We start from the raw sequence: 26,788 nt of genomic DNA, 5'->3' as shown, positions 1-26,788 counted from the left end.
TGCCAGCTCGACTGGGTATGCACCTGGCTGAAGAGGCCATTACCAGCTGCAGCAGTGTGTCACGTCTAACCCTGCTCTCCCCACCTTTCATCCATCTAAGTCTGCTTCCTAAGAGGGACAGGCCTGACTGTTCAACTTTTCAGTGCCCCGGGTTAAAAAGCAAGCCTCTCTCAGTCTCCTGTACTGCCTTTCAAAATAGAACCTGCTGTGCTTCACACACAAAGATAAGCCTCCTGAGAGCAATATTAGAGCCTCAGCAGCCATCAGGCATTTGTTTCCATTCCATTTTCCAGGATGTTAATGAGTTTATTTGGACCCCGCCTACTTCCTTCCCAGATTCTTCAGGGGCTCAAGGCCACACAAAAGTGAAAATATTAATGTATGAAGGTAGCTTTTAAAATCAAGAGGTAAGATAGGGGAAGTTAACACATAAAGCTTTCCAACCCATTATATGAGGCCAGTATTATCCTAATAATGAAATCAGACAAAAACATCAAAGGAAAGGAAAACTACAGGCCCGAAATCCTCGGCACGATACCAGCACACTAAATTCTACCTAAACACACCGTATAAGGACTATACACCATGACCAAGTGTAATGTATCCCAGGAAAGCAAGGTTGGTTTAACACCCCCAAATCAATTAATATAACACACAATGTGAATAAAATAAAATTTAAAAAAGCATGGTTATCTTAATAGATGCAGAAAAAGCATTTGACAAAATTCAACACACCCTCACGACAAAAATATTACGCAAAGTAGGAACAGAAGGGAACTTCCTCAATATGATAAAAGGCACCTATGAAAAACCCATACAAAATGGTAAAAGAATGTTTTCCTTTTAAGATTAAGAAGAAGGCAAGGAGCCTCTCTCACTACTTCTACAGGATATTGTACTAGAGACGCTAGCTAGGGCAACCAGGTTAAGAAAATGAGATAAAAGGCATCCAGTCTGAAAAGGATGGATGTGAGAGCTGGCTGGATGGATGTGAAAAGGATGTGAGAAGGATGGATGTGAGACCATAAAGAAAGCTGAGTGCCGAAGAATTGATGCTTTTGAACTGTGGTGCTGGAGAAGACTCTTGAGACTCCCTTGGACTGCAAGGAGATCAAACCAGTCAATTCTAAAGGAAATCAGTCCTGAATATTCATTGGAAGGACTGATGCTGAAGCTATAACACTTTGGCCACCGGATGCGAAGAACTGACTCACTGGAAAAGACTCTGATGCTGGGAAAGATTGAAAGCAGAAGGAGAAGGGGACAACAGAGGATGAGATGGTTGGATAGTGTCACTGACTCAATGGACATGAGTTTGAACAAGCTTTGGGAGTTAGTGATGGACAGGGAAGCCTGATGTATTGTGGTCCATGGGGTTGCAAAGAGTCGGACATGACTGAGCGACTGAACTGAACTGAACTGAGTCTGAAAAGGAAAAAGTAAAATTATCTCTATTTACAGGTGAAATGATCATCTACATAGAAAATCTTAAAGTGAAGTGAAAGTCGCCCAGTCGTTCTGACTCTTTGTGACCCCACGGACTGTACAGTCCATGGAGTTCTCCAGGCCAAAATACTGGAGTGGGCAGCCTTTCCCTTCTCCAGGGGATTTTCCCAACCCAGGGATCAAACCCGTCTCTTGCATTGCAGACAGATTCTTTACCAACTGAGCTATCAGGGAATCCCAGAAAATCTTAAGGAATCAACTAAAAAACTATTGGAGCTAACAAATGAGCTCAACAAGGTTGCAAGATACAAGATCAAAATAAAAAATCAACTGCATTCCTATATGCTTGCAATGAACAATCTCAAAATAAAAATTATAAAAATAATTTCACTTAGAATAGCACTGTAAAGAATAAAATACTTAAGAATAAATTCAACAAAAGACATACAAAATGTGTACTCTGGAACCTAAAAAACATTACTAAGAAATTAAACACATGTTCAGGGAACAGAAGTATCAAGCAGGAGACTTAATACTAAGATGGTAATCATTCACAAATTCACCCACAGATTAACCACAATCCCTATCAAAATTCCAGCTAGCTTCTTTGCAAAAGTTTAGCTAATTAAAAAATTCATGTGGAAAGGTAATAGGCCTAGAATAGCCAAAACAATCTTAAAAAAAAAAAGAAAGCTAGAAAAGGGACCTCGCATTTCTAGGCTGCAAAACTTATTACAAAGCTACAGTAATCAAGACAAACTGGTACTGGCTTAAGGTCAGGCATACACATCAATGGAATGAACTAAGAAGCAAAAATACACCCTCATATATACCATCAATTGATTTTCAACGAGGGTGATTTCAACCAAGGTGATTTAGTGGGGAAAGATTAGCCTTTTCAAGAATGGTGGTGCTAGGATAAGTGGATATCCACAAGCCAAAGAAAGCAGCTAGACCTCTATGTCATACCAGTTCTAACTGAAACAGACCAAAGATCTAAATGTGAGAGAAAAAGCCATAAAGCTCTTAGAAGAAACAGATGTAAATCTCTGTGACTTTAGATTAGGCAGTGGTTTCTTAGACATGTCACCAAAAGCAAAAGGAACCAAAGTAACACAATTTATCTATTATTTAGAATTAATCAAAACTTCTGTGCTTCATTAAAACAGTAAAAAGATGATCCACAGAATGAGAAAAATTTTTTTTACAAATCATGTATCTGATAAGGGATTTGTATCTGGAATACATTAAAAAAATGATTGTAACTCAATAACAAAAAGTAACTTGATTAAAAAATAGAAAAAGGATCTAAATAGATATTTCTCCAGTGGAGATATATGAATGGCCCAAAAGCACATGAAGAGATGCTCAACATCATTAGTTATCAGAGAAATACAACAAAACCACAATGAGATAATATTTCATATCCACTAGGAAGCCCAGGTTCAAAAAGACAGATAATAACAAGGGCTGGGAAAGATGCAAAGAAACCAGAACCTTTAAATACTGCTACTAGGAATATAAAATGGTACAGACTCTTTGGAAACAGTCTGGCAGTTCCTTAAGGGAAAGGTGAAACAGAGTTACTATATCATCCAGAAATTCAACTTCAGTTATATACCCAAGAAAAATCAAACATGTCCATACAAAAACCTGCACACAAATATTCATAGCAACATCATGCAAAATAACCAAAAAGGAAAAAGAACAAATGACCATCAATCTGATGACCAGATAAACAAAACGTGGCCTACCTATACCATGGAATATTATTTGGCAATAAAAAGAAATGAAGAACTAATATGTACTACAACATGGATAACCCTTCTAAGCATTACATAAAGTAAAATAAACCAGTCACAAAAGACCACATATTGTATGATACCATTTATACAAAATGTTCAGAATAGGCAAATTCATAAAAATTAAAAGAAGATTGCTGGTTGCCTAGGGCTGGGCAACCTGAGGGAAATATGGAGTATGGGGTTTCCTTTGGGCATGACGAAAATGCTCTAAAATTAGACAGTGATCACAGGTACACCATTTTGTGAAGATACCACTGAATTGTATGCACTTTAAATGGATGAATTGTATGGTATGTGAATTCTATCTCAACAAAACTAATATAAAAAAAATCTACTTTACCTTGAGGGAGTTGGGTCATCTTGGCCAAGGCGTGACATAATATTTATTAAGGTGTTAATTCCTATTTTTTAAAAACAATCAAAAGTCAATATTGTTAGAAGCATTCTAGAACCATCATATGACATCCAGAAAGAAAATTATTTATCTCACTCCAATCTGACTTGCATGTGGACAAGTTTGATCAACTTAGTTACTTTAAACACTATTTGATAGGAGAAATTAAGTCTTCTCAAAAATGCATTCACTCTTATTATAACGCTGTGCTCAAAGTAAATGTCATTACATATGAGTCAAGAAGCAGTAAACACTGACAGAATGAAACAGTTACCAGGGAACCATTCCTGGTGGGGATTTAATTTACAACAGGGGGCAGAGAACAAAATAGGAGACTGCAATCCAAACGGACCTTTTTTCCGCATGTGCATGTGATGAACTTTTCTATCTCCATATTTGGGCTGCCGAATTCCACAGTTAGACAAAGAATTCCTGGCATGATCAGGATTCATTCCAAAATTTAAGTGATGACTTGGGTGGGTCATGGCCAGCTAAAATTCCAAAGACATAAGTTCAGTTTTAAAAACTCAGCATTAAAAAAATTTAATAAAAACCAAACAAAAAAAAGCATAGAAGCACCATCACAAATGAAACAGGAAAGAGACTTGTTTATCCAATTAAATTTTAAGCCCCAAACTTTCCATTTTCTCCAGTGTCAAATTTCCAGAGCTTTGGTCCAAGCCCTCTTCTGCAAACAAACCTAAAAATCCACATCTTTCAGAGAAGAATTAGAATACACAGCACCTGGAAAGAAGAGTCACAAAAGAGGAAAAGATGAAAGAAGAGGTTTGGGTTTGACAGGCAAATCTGGAAGCTTTGGTCTATTTCTTTAGGGACAGTCTAAAAAAAAAGTGAGAAAAGGGGTTTGAAAGTGGCAATCAGAGTAGAGTAATGGAGAACACTATGTTTTAGACATCCTCATCCTCTCCAGAATAGAGATTCTCCATATTCCACTTGTAACCTGCAAGATGAATTACTCCTATCTTGTTATTATATAAATGTACAGGAGAGTAACTCTCACCTGTAACAGACAACGATCTTGGAAAGTATATCCTATCAACTTGTCCAGATGCATTAGGCACTGGTGGTAGCGAATATGATGGGTCAGAACTGGCAGCATCATGGCATGCTAGGAAAAAGCACATTTCAATATGTTTAATTCTCTAAAAGTGTATTAAAAACATTTCATTCATTTTGCAGCAAACAAAAAATATTTTTACATCCCAAATCCCATCCGCCAAAGTCTTAAAACAGTGTACTGGCAGCATGGCACCCTGGCATACCCTCTGTGAGGGGCAGTGGAGTAAGTTGTTAGAGATACAGTCTCTGGAACCAGAGTGCCTGGGTCCAAATGCTGCTCTGTCACTCACCCATCCTGGGACTTAACGGTAAATTACTTAACCTCTCTGTTCCTGTTTCTTCGCCTGTCAACTGAGGACAACTGGTGTAGCTACCTTCAAGGACAATTAAAAGGATCAAATGAGTAAATACAACAGGCTGCTTAGAAGAGGGCATGTGTGGCCCTCACTAAAGTAGGAAGAGCCCTGGTTCATCAGCAGCCAGCAGTGTAGCCTTGAGGAAGCCACAAAAATTTCTGTACCTCCTTGTTTCTTTAATTCTAAGGGAATGGATTAGGACTCACAAATTCTGAAACTTTGTCAGGGTCAAGGCACTTCTGAGATCTAAGGAAAATGAGTCTTTCCCCAGAAAAAGGCCTGTGTGCACAAACACGCAAAAATTTTATGGAATTTTAATGAGTTCACAGATCTCTAAAGCCCATCATTAGCCTCTGGGTAAGAACTTCTCAGCCAGATGATCTCGAAGGGCCATTCCAGGTTTAACACTCAATCTAACATTATGAGGATAACTTTTATAAAAACCATCAATACGGTTAAATCACCTGAGGACACAGAACTTTTATTTCAATCACTTTTCATTTGGCTATAGATTCCTTATTGGGAGACAATTTCATGGAGAGCGTATCTTTTTCCTTTTTTTAATAACGTTTCCCTAGAAATCAAGAGAATGAAGAAGTCATTCTTATTCATCAGAACCTGGAGGATGGGCACAGCCCACAGAATGACTGACATGTGCTTTCTATCATTTTAGTCTTTGAAGTATTTTAAGCTGACATTATTTAAAAATACATGGTAATGGATTTGCTTGAAATTACAGAAATCAGTTCCCTGTATTAACTTATAAAGAAAGATTAGTTCTCCCAAAAAAGGATCTTTAATCAACAGAAAGTCTTTCTTTCCAGTTTAATTCAGTAAATATGTATTGAGCACCTCCACATGCAAGGCTTATAATAGCTGTGGAAAAGAAAAAAGATGGAGACTCTCTTTTCGCCCCTGGGGGCTTCCCAGAGATATGCTATTCTGATTCGAATTACTGGCATTTTGTCCACTATGTTTTGATCCATGCTGTATTAAAAAACACAATAATAAGGAAACAAAGTATGTGGCCAAAATATAATACAGTTTCCCAGGCATTTCACCTGCATGGGACTCATGGGTATTGAGGCTAAGCACTCAAGGAGGATGGGTCATGAAGACTACGCAGTGTAACTATTTTTCTAAAGTATGAATTCAAACTGGTGAGTTGTTTTCATACCTCCAGCGAGGAAGAATCATTAACTGTTAAGAAAATAACTATCTTCAGAGTATGCTGATTATTAGAAAATAGTCTATCCCTCTGATCTACCCCAGAAAAGAAAATACATTTAATGGCAAAGTTCCCACATCTTCTCTTCACCAAACTAAGTCTTACTTACTTTACCCTTTACTCACATGAAACAGCTGTGAGTCCCTTCATCACTTCCTCTAAACTTGCTCCAAATAGAGCCAGGTTCTCTTTCCAAGTAAGTATGGTTCTTGTGAACACCACGGAAAGGTAGGGATGACCAAGGTCCATTTTGTATCCCTGACAGATAAGTCTCGAGGTTCTCTATAAGACTCTGGCTCAGTTTGTTAAATGATCAATCTTTGCAATGTTGAGACCACACACAATCATTAAGCATCTCCCCTCATTGTATTCATTTCTAGAAACTGCTTTCACTTTATTTACTTGTTTTATTTATTTTTATGTGGCTGTGCTGGGTCTCAGCTGTGGCACGTGGGATCTTTGATCTTCAGTGTGACATGCGGCATCGTTTTTCTGGTTGCAGCAGGTAGGATCTAGTTTCCTGACCAGGGATCAAGCCCAGGGCTCCCTGCTGATCCTGCATGCACACACTGTGAAGCTTCTCCATCTCCTCCATCACTTGTCCAGGCTCATTCCCTATTACCGTTGACAGCATTGGCAGCAGCAGAACATCATCACATGTCCCATCACCTTGTCCTTGTACTTTAGAACTGTGCTGCTGGCTGAATGATTCATGTTGTAAGAATGAGTGACGTCTACCACCTTCTCGCCTCACTCCACTCTCTCAGTTATTTTCACTTTTGTCTCCATCATTATTGCATGGCGCTTCTTAGCAGTACCAGCTACATCGCTGCTGCTTTTATGCTGCTCCCAGATATCCTGGGCTTGAAATAAAGATACTATACCACTGTACTCTATACAGTACTATATAGTAAAGTACACAGAAGCACAACTACCCATAGAGGATGCACACACGTGACAATGTACACCAGACACATGAACTAACTTACCTGGCTGAACATTCAAACACAAGTTTGCATCTTTGAAAGTTCACAACTTGAAGGTTTGTATGTAGTGGACTCACTGTAGCCCAAACACAACTCTCTGTCTACTCAGCACTCACCACCACTCTGTTCTTCTTTTCAATTTTCTTCAGGCACCCTGCCTTCTAGTTTTCTCCAGTTTCACATGGGCCTAATACTGGTTATATGTTAAACTGACATAGTTTCTTTGCTCCTTTTTTGACGTCTCTGTGTGTCACATTTATCCATCCTCCATTCTCAGGATTCAGTTTATTGGTTTCCATGGACCTCCCGCTTGGTGGCACAGGGCACAGGTACCTACTCTTCTAAGTCACCAAGTCAACTCTGGTGTGCAAAACCCTGTTCTTAAAGTACAGACACCATAGAGAGATGATACTTTTCCTCTTCTGAGTCATAATGCTGAATTTCTCAGCCTCAGTATCAGGTTTTGATTCCTGCTTTTTCTTCTGTATTACCCGGAATTCATTCTAACAAGCGGTTACACTGAGAAAATCTTTCAACAGTTTCTTTCTAAACATGGTTCAAGTTTGCGCTTAGCTGACATGTAATTCTAGGTTACAGGACCTCCTCTACGTTTTCATTCCTCCTAACACTGGTTGGAGCATATCAGGTAGAATTTTCTAATCTCGTAACAACCCTCGGTAACTGCTCTGGTTGGGAAATTATGCTTCCAGAATGAGAAGCTGGGACTCAGGTTGCTCTGCCTTAGTTTCAACACAATAGTTTTATTGCCAGTGGCAGCCAGACAGCATCACAAGGCTTTTGCCAGCAACCCACCAGCAATTATTATTACCCCACCCGGCCCCCACCCCAGGATTTCAGAGACGCACTCAGCCATTTTCTCTTAAAACTAAGTATGAGTTCATTTTTCCACAGGTTTCAGGGTTACTCAGAGTATTCCATGTATACACTTCATTTAACTGCTATTTCTCAGTCAGATTCTTATTCTTCATTACCAAAAATACTAACCACATTTACTTCGTATTACATGCCACCTGAGCAAACCCCGGGAGATGGTGAAGGACAGGAAAGCATGGTGTGCTGCAGCCCACAGGGTCGCAAAAAGAGTCGGACACAACTGAGCAACTGAACAACAACACGTCTCCTGCCATCTTATTTGATGAAAACACATGAAAATGAAAACATGTATTCTGAGATAAGAAACTATAGTTAAGAGGCAATATAACTTGCAAAAAAATAGGACTGGAGGATAGAAGCCTGGGAACAGCAGGAGTCCTCCACGTGGAGGAACCATCATTACACAAGAAGTATTCACCTTTGACGAAGTCCTACTCAGGAACCTTGTCTCCAACCAGTCAAACACAGGAACTGATTGTTTTTGGCTATGCGCATGCTCAGTCACTCAGTCATGTCCAGTTCTTTGAGACCCCATGGACTGCAGCCCACCAGGCTCCTCTGTCCATGGGATTTTCCTATCAACCTCAAAATAGAATGTAAATGTAATATATGCAGAGATAGAGAGACGATAACCTAGTCATCCAGCTGCTTCCAATCCAGCTGGGAAGCCAGAGTCAGGTTCTTGTGACACAGCTGAAGGACATAAAACTACAGGGTTCATTCAGGACCCCTATTTGTTTTACCAAAAGAAAGGGTAGAAAGAGCTCAATGTTTTTTAAAAAAAATTGTGTTCAGTGGAACTAAACTTATCTAGGAACTGCTGCACAGACAACGGGACACTCCCTCCACACCCACTAGTCACCAATCAATCAGTTGGTTTTTTTTTTTTTTTTTACAAATTAGGGTTTCACAGGGTTGTGTTTAATAAAAAAAACTTCACAGTTAAATCAAAAACATAAGTTTAAAAACCACTGAACTAGAAGAACTCTAAGATCCTTTCCAGTTCTCAAAGTTCCATAATTTCAGGATCTCTTAAACAATCAACTTTGACATCACTGAGATCAGCAGATGGTTGGACATTCCAGTCACTGTTACTACAATGCCTTAAGCAGCTATGTTGGGGTTACAGTGCTATGTTGGTTTTGGAGAAACACTAGCAAGCTGAAAAAATGGGTATTATTACAGCTCCAAGTGGCCCTAAGAAACAATCAATGGAAGTAAGATATCCACTTCTGAAAGCATTTACAGTTAAAAAAAATTGGTCAATGGGTAATATAACTGAAGACTTTTTAGACAGACTGGCATCCACTACAGATGATTATTTTTAAACTACTTAGCAATACTGCATCAATAGCAGTTCATCTCAGCAAAAAAACATTTAGCTTCACATGGTAAATGAATTACATAGCAATTCCTTTAATGATAGGATTAAATTCCACTGTTCAATACAATAATTAAATGCCAGCATTGATTTAAAAAAAAAAAAAAACTCATTACAATGAAATGAATACCTAAGAGTGTCTGGACTCATTACAACTCTTACTACCATCACAAGAGACAAGTGGCAGCTTGGAATATTCTTCCAAAAGGCTAAACACAGCGAACTGCACTGACCCCAGTCTGCGTAATCATTTCCTTTACTTAATTACCATGGAGTGCAACCAATATCAATCATAACAAAAGAATCAAGTGAACAGTCAAAGAATATGCTGGATTTGAGGGATGTCTCATTTGGTAAAAATTCACATTTAAGGAAAAAAATACCTCTTAGTGAGCCAGTTATATATTGCTGAAATGTTCCTCTATTAAGTCTACCCCTCCATCCCCGTAAAAATGGGCTGGGCTTCCTTGGTGGCTCAGTTGGTAAAGAATCTGCTTGCAGTGCAGGAGACTCAGGTTCAATCCCTGGGTCAGGAAGATCCCCTGGAGAAGGGAATGGCAACTCACTCCAGCATTCTTGTCCGGAGAATTCCATGGATGGAGGAATCACTGAGACAGAGCAGACTGTAGACTGGCAAGCTACAGTCCATGAGATCACCGAGTCAGACACAACCGAGCGACTAACACGTCACAAAGAAAAAATACTATCCTTTGGCTCAAATATGTATACTGTTTCTGCTCATTTAATACTTTCAGCTCTCTGCACTGTAAGTCTGGGTTCTCAGTCTGGAATGTTTATACACACCACCTTCAGGAATCTGCCTGTAGAGCTGCCGGAGTATCTCTTTTGACAGGCACTTACCCACATGCTCAAACAGGCAGACACATTTGAAGAACAGACCTGCCTTCCCTCAATGTGCGGAGACAGAATTGAGCATTACTAAGTCAGCGCCTCCCACGCCCCCGCCATGCACACGCGCGTGCACCACACACAGCTAAACAAGACAACGTGAAAACTGACACAGAAACAGAACCCAAATGATAGAAAACAGTGTACTGTTGATGTTCCATTTAGCTACAAGGTAATACATTCTGCAGAAACTTCTCAGAATTAGGAAGACTTCAGTGCCAGATGCCTTTTAAAGGAAGAGACGTTTGGGTATAATTGTGTTCTCAGAAGCGTCATCACCTGACAGACATCAGAACGGATGCCAGTTTTCCAGAAGCCTTGGCTACTCAGCTCCACCGTTACTTCTCGCCTCATGGTATTCTTCTGTCGTATTTTTTGGAGTGCTTCCTAGAAAAGAACTCATTGTGATGAGTAACCTGACAGCTCTAAAGCAGTATTAAGCCAAACATCAAGCATTAGTAAATTAGCTGGATTCGTTCACCCTTACATTCAGGTAGTCAAAATTCTTCATGCCAAATTAGATTTTTAAAAAATAGAGAAAGGCCTTGGGAATAAGCCAGCTTTTCCTGATAAATGGAGAAGGAAAAACTAACCTAAAGAAGCTACTCTGGCAAGTTCAAATGAAAAATGTCCTTTTGGGGACTTTTTGGTGGTCCAGTAGCCTCCCAATCTGAGGGGTTCAGGTTCAATCCCTGGATGGGGAGCCAGGACTCCACATGCCTCATGGCCAAAAAACCAAAACGTAAAACAGAAGAAAAATTGTAACAAATTCAATAAAGACTTTAAAAATGATCCTTGTCAAAAAAAAGAAAAATCGTGAAAAAAAAATGCCCTTTAACTGAAAAAGAAACAAAATGTGGTGTTTGGAATCTGAAATCTGCATGTAAAAATTATATTTAAATCAAGCCTTATGTTAAGCATTTACATATAAGAAAGACAATCAGTAAATTAACCAGAAACCCATGTAATTCTCAAAGACGCCTTCTAATTTGCAAACCCTGCAGCAAGGGTATATTTTATTAAAACAAGACAATGATTCAAAACTGCTACAATACGTAAACAGGAATTGACTCTTCCCTTTTACCGCCACCCTTCAAATAATTAATGATAAAAAATAATTTTATACTTGTATGTTTATTCAATTTAAAAAAATCTCATAGAATTCATAACAACAACAGGAACCACCACCACCTCCATCACTGATTAAGTTACTAATACAGGCCGGGTAGCTCATACAGTAACAAATCTGCCTGCAATGCAGGAGACCTGGGTCCTATCCGTGGGTTGGGAAGATCCCCTGGAGAAAAGAATGACAACCCACTCCAGTATTCTTGCCTGGAGAATTCCATGAACAAAGGAGCCTGGCAGGTTACAGTCCATGGGGTCGCAAAGAGTCTGATATGACTGAATGACTAACACTTTAACAGGCCAAACACTACTGGAGGAAAGTTAAATGGAATGTCTCCAAGTCCACACCATCACCCTTTTCCCTGAGTGCACTGACAGTCTCTTTTGGCCTTGGTTCCATCTTTTATAATGAAGCTGACTGGCTCAAGTCACAAAAAGCGACAATGTCAGAATTCAAACACTTTTCTCAGCTTCAAAACCTTGCTTTTACACAATGCAGCAGAATAAACCCTTATTGAGACAAAATCTATATTGATACTAAATCCATTTATTTTTTATTCTTAAATATAAAACACAAGTGACCCTGGAATATAAATAATACTACCCATTAGTAAAGAAATACGGAATTTGGGATATAAAGTCTCACAAAATCAGTTCACCATACTAAACTAACAGATATATAGAAGATAATCTTTTACAACCTAAGACCAAGAAACTTGAAAATGTGGTCCTATGGGAAGTTTTAAAATTAACTTCTTAGAGAAGCTATGTTCATTCCCAACATCTATTAAAAAACTGGCCTTTTTAAGGAGAAAATATGGTCCCTTAGCTACTAAAAGATGAAAAAAAATCAATCAGTATACTAACATAAGGAGGGGAGTGAAGTGTGATTTTTTTTTTTAAGTATCTTTCCATCTTATTCTAAAAGTGTGGTGTAACAACAATCTCAGATAAACCGGAAGTACATCATCATTAGCCATAGGTGAAGAGGGTCCAATACCAACCTCCCTCTGTGCCAGCTTCTGCTTGTCAGTCTGTTTGACTTTTGGACTATTTGCTAGGAGGTGGCGAAGCTTAACATAACTCTTCCACAGTTTCTGGTACCTGAGGAAAAGGACAGACAGACATCTCAGACGAAAAGAAGGCAAATCTAAAGTGCCGTAAAGCCAGGTGTTCTCAGAGGCCTGCTTGATCATAAATGCATTCCTGTGAACATCCTTAATGGCTTCAGACCTTCATTCTAAGGAAGGACGTGGTCTGGAGGAATGGAGCAGCTGGATGACCAAGAGTCATCCGGAATCTATGAATAAGCTGATCATTGCCTACGTGGGTTGAAAATGAGGTGTCACTATATGGATGAATCTCTCTGGAGGCAATTCCAAGAGAGATGCACAAAAACCGAAAGAAACATGTACGGTTTCTCACTGTTACCTCTTTGAAAGTAACACACTTAAATACATGCTTTCTGATGTTTGTTGAAAGAAAGGCCCCTTACTCAGCAGACACTGTCAGTGTCTGAAAGTAAAAGTTGGAGAAAATGAGAAAAGAGAACCCTCCTCATGATAATACCCAAGATACACAGATACTTACATCCATTTTTCCACTGGCAAGGGAAAGACAAATGATGTATAGCAATTTGTATATACCATGACAAAAATAACCATCTTTGAAGCCAAACATGTTATAACCTGGATCAGCCTAACGAGTAAGTTAAAGTATTCTGAGAAGGAAGAGAATATACAGTTTTTTACCAATTCACACTCCTGCCAGCTGAGAGTCCACATGAGCCTAATCACATTCTACTCACACTTTTCTGGCAAGAAGGGACTTTCCAAAGATTTTCTGTTATATTGAAACTGCTCCTTTCTTGGCCTTTGCTGGGTCTCTCCTTTCTGATAACATTTTTTATAGACAATGGAGGAAAGAAAGAAGTACTTACACAGTGCCTGGCTCATTGCTTCATACTTTTATCCAATGGGAGGGGAAAAAAAGAACAAAACCCTTTAGCCTCTTCTAATATATCAGCCAGAATTGGATTTATGAATTGAAAATCTCCCATGCCCTTTTCTCCCATAATGAAACCTTTAAAAAAATTAAATCAGGAAATGGTTTGTTTGACAAAGTAGGGAATCTAAACACTCCTGAAGACTCTAATGGTGCTATTTCCCTTCCCACACATCCTCATTTTCTCCCAGCAAAACACTAATGTGCCAGTTGGAAAGTAACATCAATTCTAAGAGCCAAAAGTCATGGCTTCTCCTTCCAATACAACCCTTGACTTTGCATGGGATGTTGAGCTCTTACTAAGATGTCTCCCCAAAATCAGAACTCTACATCAATACAGCAGTGCTAGGAACCAACATGGTGCTACTTTCCTCTAGAGAGCACTGAAAAAAATAAATAAAAATAGTAAGTTCTACAATGATGGATAAAGGAAAATTCCTTAAAGGTTAAAAACATACAGGACTCATATTGACCAAGACTGCTAAGGATAATCTATCGAATAATATGTAGAGAAAATAATTCTTCAAGAGCTACCATAACTTGTTTCATTTGGTAACCTAATCTTGGAAACATGGCTCATTTCATATTTTAATTTTTAAAAAGAAAAAACTCCACTAAAGGGGATTCCCTGCTAATTTCAGCTGTTAGTAGAAGATGAAATTGGCTAAGACAAACACCGAGAAATATCTTACTGTGGGTCTCCAGCATAACTCAACTGTGCAGGGCGTATCCCAAAGTGAACGATAATCGGAAAAGTAATCACATCAGGGTTGAACTGTTCACGATCCAGTTGATCGATGCGGACAGAGCTTGGTTTCTAGAGAGAGAGAAATCAAAGCCATTTATTCCCTTAAGAAGTCTTTAAGTATTGACTTTAATCTAAGTAGGGAAGAAATTAATCGGATTTTTCCCTAGGAAAGCCTCATCCCCAAAGGGAAAAAAATGTCATTAAAAACCTTTTATCATAGCAACTACACTATATAAAAACTATAATGTCATCCCCGTAAATGAGTCTGTGCCATTCAGCATAATGAACGATGATTCTGTCCTTTTCTGCCATCCACATAGAAACCTTTAAAAATTAAACTTTTGAAAGGACACCTAGTCAGATATAACTTTTCCTTAACCTCTCCAGAGGCACAGAGGGAGTATTCCACACGACCAAAAGAGACACGCTGGCTTATTCTGCTTTAACTGCACATTTCAAATGAAAGCTTATTTCTATTCAGCAGGCACAGACAGATGCCTCTATATACTTTTTTTCCCATTAGTTCTCTGTGTACGTTGTGTATTCCTTTAATTCTGTACCTTTAAATGAAAAGGTATGGTGGTACAAAGACCAAATAGTTAAGCTGCTCTTATTATGTCCATGGAGGCCATTCTTAAATTTTAATAGAGAAGACTCAATTTTCATAAGTTTCTTTTCCAAGTCTAATTAAAAAAAAAAAAAAAAGTGAACAGCTTGGTTCCTTCTTAAGTTACTAAAGTATGAGGATCCATTTGTAAAACAGCTTTCATCCTGAATACTCAAGTTTGTGAAAAGACAGTAAAATTGTGGAGAATATGTTTTAGCAACTCCTTGCTTATACTGAACACTCGGGGCATTCCCTAATTAGAAGCTAAATTCTGACTAGAAGATCATGGGGGGGTTTGGCCCAGTTGCTTCAGAGCTCGAGGCTATAGACCTGATCCCCATGGAGGCTAATAAGCTTCACTGTATTGCCCAGTAATGCCCACCAACTATGACTTAACAGTCCTGCCTGGTGTGTCCAAGACACAGGGGTTTCAATGTTAAAACTGGGAAAGCCCTCAGCAACTGGGACAAGCTGGTCACCCTACCCACAACTGTAGTCCAAATAGGTGACCAACTATTCAATAAAAAGATTTGTGCAAATTCATCCACATTAGTGAAAAAAAAAAACAAAAAACCTTAGACTTCAGAGAATATTTCAATGTCATTTAACAATTAAAATTTTACTAGCATCTTGAAAAGTTGACCTTTGCTCTCAAAATTAATAACTAGGTCAAAAAGGCCAGGTTCTCTCCTCTAAGTCAAAACCCTTTGATGTTCTTTCATGCTCTTCTGCCTACCAGGACCACAATTAAAGTCCCTTCCTGCCTCTGCAGTCACCACAGACCAGATTACGCTGGGCTTCTTTTTGGCTCCATGCTATAGTATCAGGGTTTCCCAGGTGGCACTAGCGGTAAAGAACTCTCCTGTTAATGCAGGAGATACAGGTTTGATCCCTGTGTCGGGAAAATCCCCTGAAGGAAGGCACAGCAATTCACGCCAGTACGCTTGCCTGGAGAATCTCATGGACAGAGGAGACTGGTGGGCTGCAGTTCAGAGGGTCACAAGAGTGGGACACAACTGAAATGACTTAGCACGCATAGTATCAACAGAGGAAATAGTGATTTAAAATATTTGTGTGTGTGTATGTGTATGTGTGTGTGTGTGCACGCGTGCACGCACTCAGTCACTCAGTCATGTCCAATTCTTTCCAACCTCATGGGCTGTAGCCCGCTAGGCTCCTCTGTCCATGGAATTCTCCAGGAAAGAATACTGGAGTGGGTAGCCATTCCCTTCTCCAGGGGATCCTCCCAACCCTGGGATCTGCATTGCAGGAAGATTCTTAACCATCTGAGTCACCAGGGAAGCCCTTTAAAATATCTGTACTATTTCTTATTTATAGGGGGAAATGGGATGAAATGAGTTCTAGACTTGGCCACACCCTACAGTATCCATCATACTATTTTTATATTAGAATAAAATACATTCTCACCAATGACCAAAGTGTTCCCTAGCAGAGGCAAAGTACCTGGGGAGGGAGATTAATTTTAAATTCTGCAGCAATAAAGTACTTAATGGGACCATAATGATTTGAAATTTTTAATAAATTCCCCAATATCCTTATCACTGGGCAATCTTTCAAAGCAAGCACTTCATAGGACAAAATATAGTGCTATGTCTATTCTGTCCTATTCTCAACAGGATATAATGAAAGAATGTTTCATGATACTAAGTTTTCAGGACACTTTTCTCCCCTGCACTAAGACTAAATAGCAAATACTAAAAAAAAAAAAAACAAAAAAACTATCTTAAACATGTACCAAAGCTTGGCACCCAAACCTAACTTTCTTATTTCCAATTACTTTCCAGCTTAAACCTTTCATCCTGACTAACCTGTGTTTTCCTCATTATCTTCAAAACTGGCCACACACCAACTCAAGAATGTTCATTCAAAGGTGCCAATGATTTATACAATTCCTTAATTCTTTAAAGACCACAGTAATGTTCATGAAGCATCTCTGGGAGCCTGGCCCAGTGATCTCACCAAACACTACAAGCTTTCCTGACTGGCTTTTTCAGAGATTGGTCCATTGATTCAATAACTCATCACAGACTCCTTTCATATGGATATGCTGTAAGTCTGCAGCTGGACAAGCATCATATATAATCTATATACTTCAGTAGCACCTGGCTCACGTAGTGGTTCCTCAACAACTGAGTTGAATGATGATCATGGCAATGGAGTAAATATTCTCTATGCCACTGGCTCAAAAACGAGCAAGAAGCGAACCAGAAGCAACCGGGGAATTTTTTTGACTACAGGTCATTGAGCCCCGTTACCTGGAGTACATGGGATGGGGTCCATCAGGGCATTCTTGTATTTTCAAAAGCTCTCCAACTGATCCTAGGAGTTCAGGAAATTTTAACCATGCCATAGAAGGGAGTCCCAGGGTAAAAGTGCTTCCACAGTAAATCATGAGATTCTTCAAGGGGACCCACCAAGGTAAAAAGGATGTCTCCCACCACCATCACCCCCACTCAGTCCTCTGACCCAACTATAAAACGAACAGAGAAATGTAAATTCATGCAACTGTTTAAAAGAAGAAAGAGTAAATCCATAGCCACACTCTCATAGTGCTATGATTTTGTATATTTCTTTTACTCTAACAATTATCTGCGTGGCTTAGCAATATAATAGTAGAAATTGTATAACTTTTTTAGTGTTAAACAAGTTTCATGTTTAAAGACATTTTTATTAAACACTTTCACTTTCTAGATTTGTTTAATATAATCAGCATTAGCTGGAATGTCTGATTTGCAAATAGCAACGTTTTGTTTGTGCAGATGCTACTGTCATGCTACAAAAAGTTGATTTAGAGTTTTTATTTTTATGAATCAAGGCTATTAAGCAATTTGGCAGCCTTTCTAAAACAACAGCTTTGTTTACTTAGATTACTCTGTTTCCTTATATAGTAGTATTTTAATTCTCCACTTTTGTAAAACTTTATACAGATAAGATACCAATATATAACTACTTTATGAAACAATAACATATTTTAGAGGAAAATAATTTAATAATAAAACAGAGTGCTCTTTATCAGAAAAAAAAGCTATCTATTAATTATTTGCTTTTGATTTTTATGTTTTAACTTTAAAAATGGACATTAGAAGCAAAATTTAAAGAAATAAATTTAAAAAACATTAATAAAAATTAGACAAAGGATGTCGATAAACCAATATCAGAAGAAAAACCTTAAAGATCAACATTTAAAATATCAAGTTTTGCTAGAAACCAAAATAAAAAGAAATCTGAGCTAAATAGTATCTATTTTTTCCCTACCAAATTGACAACGTTTTTTGTTAAACTAGTACAAGCAGTATGAAGAAATGGTCAGAGTGTGAATTTTACAACTCTCTGGAAGGTAATTTATAAAGTATCCAAAGCCTTAAAAATGTACATACTTCAAGGAATTAAATGGACACATTCAAACAGAAATACATACATATGGAAAACATGTTTCATCACACGTATACAAATTCAGCATTATTTGCTATAGCAAAAATCTGGAAACAACTTAGGTGCCTGGTAATAGGGGGTTAATTAAGTAACAGTGGCTTTTTTTTTAATTACATGCCTAAAGAAATGTAAAACGAAGGAAAAATAATAACTTTGTGCTTGTTGTTCCTGGAGGAAGATAAGAAGAAAAAGTCTGAATATTAATATTTAATAGTATGATGCCAATTTTTTTTCAAAACAATATGAAATATGTCTTACTAGAAAAGTGAATAGTATCATCTCTGAAGAAAGGAATTATGGGCGATTTTTCTCTTCTTTGGGCTGTTTTTCTCTTTTTCTAATTGTAGAGAAGATCTATTACTTTTATACTCAGAATAAAATTAGAGCTGAGCATAATCTAAAAACTTCAAAATTCTCCATAATAAGCAGAATAAATCTACTAAGCAGATGAATGGGGCTTCCTTGGTGGCTCAGAGGTTAAAGCGTCTGCCTATAATGCGGGAGACCTGGGTTTGATCCCTGGGTCGGGAAGATCCCCTGAAGAAGGAAATGGCAACCCACTCCAGTATTCTTGCCTGGAGAATCCCATGGATGGAGGAGCCTGGTGGGCTACAGTCTGTGGGGTCGCAAAGAGTCAGACACGAATGAGCGACTTCACTTTCACTTTCATGCCTTCAGTTCAGTTCAGTTGCTCAGTCATGTCTGACTCTTTGAGACCCAATGGACTGCAGCACACCAGGCTTCCTTGTCCATCACCAACTCTTACGGCTACATATATGCCTACAGATACGCCTATATTATAATATTTTTCTTATGTACTAAATATTTAAAGGAAAAAAATTACTCAAAGGACAAGAAGCAATGAGTACTTAAATCTTTAAAAACATTCTGTTAGCATTTTTACGAAACACTCAAACCTGAAAGGAAGGTGACTCAGTCTCTGACCGTCAACACCAGCACATACCGCTCCAGGGTTGGTGACAATCATGCCTTTGCATTCTTCCGCGTATTTCTGCCACTCAAGTTCCTCCCACTGAAGCATATTGGCAATCTCCTCTTCGGGAACAAGGGCTTTGCTACACCGTAGTAAGTAGAGGAGGATCTGGTGCATAGACAGTACTTCTTTCCCTCCATCTCAGGTGACAGTGGAGAGAGAGGGAAAATAAGCGTACTCAATTAACAGCCAGTCCTCTACCCAATCAGGAAGAACAAGACAGCGAGAGAAGAGCCCCTGTAAAAAGGTAGCTTAGAATTTACATCGTTGAACCATTGTTTAACCAGGTGCCAAATAATAGGCAAGCCGTTTGTTTCACTGATGAACAGAGCCCATAAACCATCTCATTTACGAAAATGGCAACAACAACATTATAAATGATAAAAGGCTCCATTTCTGAGGTAGGAATATAAAAAAGGTGCCTACCTAAATAAATTTAAAACCATCTAGTGTAAAGAACCACAGTTTATAACATACAGAACCGTTGTTATGTTTTAAATATTTTGTCAGTCTTTATAGGGTAACAGATGAAAGTGACGTTACTGATTTAAGGAAATTCTAAGCTTTTACGAGATACTTACGGATGTTTTCAATAAACTATTGTTGCACTATGGCCTAATTTTTTGGTGCTAATGTGCTGCACCCGCCATGAGTAATAGAAATAAAGAGTTTATACCAATATCATGAAGATCATTATGGAGTTGGTACATGGAAAAAATACCAAGTATTCTGAGACTTAAAGAAGCATATATTACCAAGTACAGAGGCTAAAAACAACAAAGAACATAAATAAAGTACCTTGGAAAAACTCAATTAATCTGGTACTTCATGAAGCAAAGCCATTCATCTAATATGCACATTAATTTCAGTTTCACAGGCTTCTGCCTTCTCTTTAGGTTTAGCTTTTTTTTTTTTTGGCCACAGTGCATAACACACGGGTTCTTAGTTCCCCGACCAGGGACTGAACTCACGCCCTCCTCATTGGTATCACAGAGTTTTAACTACTGGACTGCCAAGGAAGTCCCTGGGTTTATTAGCTTCTTGACCAGTACGTACAACCAACTTTTCTCTGCCTAGTCCCACCCAAAAGAAGGACAAGAGCCCTGATGGTGTAGAGAATAATAACAACTCTCCCCAAGGTCATAAGACACACTAGAAACAGTAGTACAGGGCCAAACACTTCGTGGAGAAACAAGGGGACCAAGATGCTGGAGACAGGCAGGCATAAATGAGGGGGTCCTATTTGTGCTAGAAGAGTTTATGACACCCAAGGAATCTAGGATACTAGAAAATGGGAGAAGATAAAAGATTTTAATTTGAGTTGCTATGGGCTAAGATCTTAGGCCTACACTTCTAAGACAGAAGACAGGAAGGATCAAAATTTCTTTTTGATTTGTGTTTTTCTATCTCAGATGCTGCCCTGGAATTAAATGGCATTGCCGCTATATGGCTACTATATATGTAGGAATGCATTCATTTATTAATCTAAATACACATTCATTCATTCAATAATTACTAGCACTTATTACGTAGCTGGCCCAGGAAACACAGTGCTAAACAGCTGAAACTCTTACGTTCCAGAGGAGAGAAAGAGACAATAAAAAACAACTACTTAATAATAGATCAGGGATGAGGGCTCTGAAAATGGATCAAACTGGGCAACTATACATAAAAGGGTGGTCAGGAAAGATGTCTTTGAAAAGCTGCCATCTGACAGATTTGAAAGAAGCAGAGGAGCTCCATGTGGCTACCTGGAAGAGGGGTGTCTCTGGTAGAAAAAACAGCCAAAGCCCGAAGGTGGGACTGATGTGTTCCAGGAACTGCAAAGAGGCCAGCATGGATAGAGCAAATTGAGGAGGAGAATGTAAGAGAGGCAGCAGGGAAATCAGATCTTGCCAAGCTTTACAGAGCACAGTAAGATCTCCGGAAGTGACTCTCAGATGGGAGCACGTTTTTCACCATTATGTGCCTGGCACTATGAATGGTCCCATGTAACAATTATGGAAAAAAACAAACAAAAACATAAGCTCCGGGACTTTAAGAAGCAAGTTGACTAATGATGATTAATCACAACAGTTCCTAGAGGAATCTTTGCAGGTAACATTCTGAAAAGAGGTAAAGACACTGAGTCTCTTTAAAAAAAAAAGAAGTAACTAAAGTAGAAAATACAATCAACCTACATGAGGACATGTTCTGTCTATTCTTCTTACTATTATTCACAGCAGTAAAAAAAAAAATAAAATGGTATGCCTCATTACAAAACATCTGCCTTAAAACTACAAGTCACCTTTGATTAACAAACTTCCATGGTTAAGGACGTATTTCTTAGACTCTGTCTCAACAGACATTTTAATCTGCCTGCATGTGACATGACTTTCTCAATCAATGATGTTTTCCCCTTTGCTAAGGAGCCCAGCAAATCATAATGCCCCTCAGTCAGTCTGAGTCCATGCTAATCTCTGCTTCTGGGGGGAGCCTGAAGTGAGCAGGTGGACAAGAGACCTCTAAAGCCAGGGCAAGTTGACTTACACTTGTATGTGTTAACATAAGGAGCAGCAGGGATAAAGCAAACCTAGCCCTCAGAAGAACTGCCATACTGAGGAAATTCTAGGAACCAAGGAAAGGGTAAAACACAGTAAGATTACTAAAGAGCACTGTGTGCTTATAAGATACATCAGAGGAGCAGAGTGTTGTTTTGCTATAAGGATTAGAGAAGAACATTCAGACTTTATTTGGGAAGGTTGGAAGGAGAAAAGACAGGCAACTCTAGCTATACACATTGGTGCTGAAAGCCACCCCACGGTTACAAGTGGCCAACTTTAGGACACTTCAAATAAATGGGAAAAGGACTAAGGGCACTGAATTTAAAGGGAAAAGAATAAAAAAAATCAAAGAGCTACTGAGAGGGAGGAACACTTAAACCTGCAAACCAAGGGCACTGCCCAATTGAGGAGAAGAGTACCTGCGAGATAAAGAAGGAAGGCCACCAAGTGCCCTGAGAACACTTCTGCCTAGTTTGGGTGCAAAGGTGCTGATGAGGGAGGAGAGATTTATAGCTGCATGGAACTAGAAAGAATTTTTTTTAAAACATACACATATTAGGCGTGAGGTAATGCTAAAGGACAAACTATAAACCCATGCTGAAAACTGCTAAATTATTTTAAAAACAGCTAAAATCTAAAAAGATAGATATTTACTGGTGTGAAAAAGTAGAAACTCAGGACAGATAACATGAGGTGAAACCCTTACAGGAATATAAGGAAAGGCAGACAGAACTAGAGAGTCCCACGGAGCCCACAGGGCAAGAGCTCCATCCCTCACACCCAGCCTGGCAAAAAGGACATTGCAGAAATATTTGTGGGATGACTTTCTGAAGCAAATAAATAATGTGGCCACTTGCTCGCAGACTGCCATGAATCTACTAATGCTAATGAATTGGCTCTTTTGGTTTGTCTGCTATGCTACATGTTTATGTTGGGGATTTATGGAACTATGTCACTGAGGGCTAGGAAGTAATCTTTATCTCGTTGGCTGAGATAAATAGGACCCGATACAAATGAGAAATTAGAGCGGGTAAGCTAAGGTTAGCAGGAATTCTGCCAGCGCTGGGACTGGAACCGTGACAACGGCTCATTATTCGGGAAGAACTGGAGTTTGTGTTTCAGGGAATGAATCTGGACAGTCATTAATGAACTGACAGACTTTATAAACTGTTTCTTAGAGATTTAATTCTCACAGTTTATATCACTTGATGATTTATATGGTTATTGGGAGGAGGGGCAACTTGCTAGGGAATTTGTATTAAGAATATACTGGTTAAATAAGTAGTTCTCAAGAGTATAATACTCAGTTTTAAGAAACATACAATACTGTCGTTCCCTACACTGAGAATAACTATATAACTGCATTACCTATATGCAGACATACAATTATGTCTCCCAAATATTCCTACAGGACACCTTTATATAATCTTAAATTTTGAAAACTTTTATTAATAGCACAGAACTTTCTCAACTCTCCACAAACAAAGCTACATTAAGACACTGTATCAATTTATGTCTTTTTCCAAACTACATTTCCCTCCTGGGAATTCTGATATACTCTCTTCCTCTTTGGCCCTCTGTGAGCCATAGCTAAAGAACTGCTTCTCCAAAATGAGACAATTTCCAAAAATCCATCTGCTAGATAGTTGATTTGCAAAACTGATTTGGGATTCTCAAAGCTTTACTACAGCAATGATATAAGCAATCAACAGGCTTTCCTGTAAGTGCAGCCTTTCTATCTTGAATTATGCCCTGCCCTAGCCCTGGCTACAATCAAGATAAAACCTTAAACTGGCTCTGATATGATATGAGTTCATATCAACTGTCTAACTACTAAAGGTGGAGGCAGGGATAAGGAAAGAAACAAAAATTTGAGAAAACTCTTATGATGTCAATAAATTGGTTGTTCTGTAATTTGACTTCTGGTAAACTGACCTGCACTGAAGAATCCTTGGTTTAATCTATTAGCTAAACTTTGGATAAATTTGTATAAAGCAACTGAGACACCTGACTTCAAAGCAGGTCCACTGAGGAACTAGAGAAAAAGATAATGACTGATAAACTTTCAATCTATGTATTATAATAAACTGTTACGAACAAAAAGCCGATGAGAGTAAGAGGACCACTAAATACTTGAAACACTATAAAAAAGTTGTTCATTCTCAAAGGAGTTCAAGTAAGAGGCAAATATTAATAATAACAATGAGATAACTTTTTATGTATCAGATGCTAGTAAAACCCAGTGTTGGCAGATGTATCGGAAAAGGGTGGTGTCAAAAATGCTGGTTAGAACTACAAAACTATGTCCTTTCTAGAAAAAAATTGGCCAGCTCTTTCCAAATTTAAAATGTGCATACTGTCTTAACAAATAATTACTTCTAGAACTCCACCTTATAAAAACACACAAATGCAAAAGAATAGATGCATAAGACTATACCTAAAGTATTTACATGTAATGGTGCGGAGCCGGGGTGGGGGGGTTGCAGAATAGAGACTTCCAAAATACTCCTGACTAAAGGAACTGTAAAAAAACAAACCCGAAAAAAAAACAAAAAACAAAAAAAACAAACCCGATGTCTATTCATCTATAGAATGCCACACAGGTGTTAAAAATTAAGGCAATGTATTTGTGTGTGTGTGTGTGTGTGTGTGTGTGCGCATGTGTGTTAGTCACGAAGTCGTGTCCAACTCTCTGTGACCCCATGGACTGCAACCCGCCGGGCTCGTCTGTCCATGGAATTCTCCAGACAAGAATACTGGAGCGGGTTGCCATTTCCTTCTCCAATGTGAATTTTAGTAGTAGTAGTTTAGCCGCTAAGTCGTGTCCAACTCTTGTGACCCCACAGACTGTAGCCTGTCAGGTTCTTCTGTCCATGGGATTCTACAGGTAAGAATACTGGAATGGGTGGGTTGCTATTTCCTTCTCCAACGTGTTTATATAGAGGATGTCTGAAACAGCTGGGTAAAAAAGTCAAGTTGTGTAACATGTTTAGTGTTATCTCACTTAAAGAAAAAAGTATAATTCTCTCTTTATAGGTGAAAACAAATACAAATCAAACCACTTATAGCAACTACTTATCCTCACACGTCTAGAAGTTGGTGTTCACTTTTTTACTTCATACACTTTTGTACTGTTTATATGTGCGCGCGCACACACACACACACACACACACACACACAGACTGGACACAATTAAGGGCAAAGGTAACACTTCAATTTTGTGAAGAAAGAATGGTCTTTTCAATAAATGGTGCTAGCCAACTGAATGTCATATTGAAAACAATGAATCTTGACTCATATCTTATGTTATTTACAAAAACAAATCTGAGACAGATTATAGGACTAAATTTGTAGAAAACATAGAGAGTATCTTGATGATCTAGAGGTAGGCAAAGTTTTCACAAACAAGATACAAAAAGCTCTAAGCAAAAAGGAAAAATAAGAATTAAAATTAAGAATTTCTGTTCATCAAAAAAAAAAATCACCATTAAGATGGTGAAAAAGCAATCACAGAGAAGGTATTGGCAATACATATATTGGCCAAAAGACTCATATAATAAGTATATATAAAAAATACCTACAAATAAACAAGAAAAAGGCAAATAAAGCAACAGAAAAATGAACTAAAGGCTTGAATGCTAAGTCACTTCAGTCGTGTTTGACTCTGTGTGACCCCATAGACGGCAGCCCACCAGGCTCCCCCGTCCCTGGGATTCTCCAGGCAAGAACACTGGAGTGGGTTGCCATTTCCTTCTCCAATGCAGGAAAGTGAAAAGTGAAAGGGAAGTTGCTCAGTCGTGTCTGACTCTTAGCTTCCCCATGGACTGCAGCTCACCAGGCTCCTCCATCCATGGGATTTTCCAGGCAAGAGTGCTGGAGTGGGGTGCCATTGCCTTCGCCTTGAATAGGCACTTCAAAAGTCAACAAGGAAAAAACAAAAGTCAACAGGGAAATGGTCTATGTATGAAATGGTGTTCCATTTCATTAGTCTTTAGGGAAATGAAAATTAAAACCATACTGCGATACCTCTGATGCTCATCAGACTAGCTAACTTGAAAAAGAAAGAAAAACGCCAAGTGTTGGTGCAAATGTGGAATAACCTGAACTCTTATCTATACTGCACATGGGACAGTGAAAAGGTACCATCATTTTGGAAAACTGTTTGAAAGTATCTACAAAGCAAAACTTAAAAGCATCCAGAATTTCCACTCCTAGGTAGATATCCACTACAGGAAAGCATAAATATGCACATCAAAAGGCATGTACAAGAGTTTGATGAACATATGCGTGCTATCTGAAAGAGTCAAAAACTAAAAATATCAGATCAGATCAGATCAGTCGCTCAGTCGTGTCCGACTCTTTGCGACCCCATGAATCGCCGCACGCCAGGCCTCCCTGTCCATCTCCAACTCCCGGAGTTCACTGAGACTCATGTCCATCGAGTCAGTGATGCCATTTAGCCTTCTCATCCTCTGTCGTCCCCTTCTCCTCTTGCCCCCAATCCCTCCCAGCATCAGGGCCTTTTCCAATGAGTCAACTCTTCACATGAGGTGGCCAAAGTATTGGAGTTTCAGCTTCAGCATCAGTCCTTCCAAAGAACACCCAGGGCTGATCTCCTTCAGAATGGACTGGTTGGATCTCCTTGCAGTCCAAGGGACTCTCAAGAGTCTTCTCCAACACCACACTTCAAAAGCATCAATTCTTCAGCGCTCAGCCTTCTTCACAGTCCAACTCTCACATCCATACATGATCACAGGAAAAACCATAGCCTTGACTAGACGGACCTTTGTTGGCAAAGTAATGTCTCTGCTTTTGAATATGCTATCTAGGTT

The 26,788-nt window shown here is 38.8% G+C and overlaps 1 protein-coding gene across 1 annotated transcript in view; it reads right to left on the bottom strand.

Moving 5' to 3' along the window:
- DROSHA (drosha, ribonuclease type III) overlaps positions 1–26,788 on the bottom strand; it is a 123,330-nt gene that overhangs the window by 43,806 nt on the left and 52,736 nt on the right. The window contains exons 16-22 of the mRNA XM_010853841.1: positions 19,384–19,553; positions 14,304–14,428; positions 12,612–12,711; positions 10,759–10,866; positions 4,667–4,774; positions 3,998–4,136; positions 3,592–3,652 (exon numbers count right to left, since the gene is read on the bottom strand). Coding sequence (XP_010852143.1) covers positions 3,592–3,652; positions 3,998–4,136; positions 4,667–4,774; positions 10,759–10,866; positions 12,612–12,711; positions 14,304–14,428; positions 19,384–19,553 — 811 coding nt within the window. The remainder of the gene's footprint in view (positions 1–3,591; positions 3,653–3,997; positions 4,137–4,666; positions 4,775–10,758; positions 10,867–12,611; positions 12,712–14,303; positions 14,429–19,383; positions 19,554–26,788) is intronic.

This window comes from Bison bison, unplaced genomic scaffold (genome assembly GCF_000754665.1).
Source record: "Bison bison bison isolate TAMUID 2011002044 unplaced genomic scaffold, Bison_UMD1.0 scf7180017864331, whole genome shotgun sequence".
In the NCBI taxonomy this organism is placed as follows: Eukaryota; Metazoa; Chordata; class Mammalia; order Artiodactyla; family Bovidae; genus Bison; species Bison bison.
This window is presented reverse-complemented; position numbering and strand designations above follow the sequence as displayed.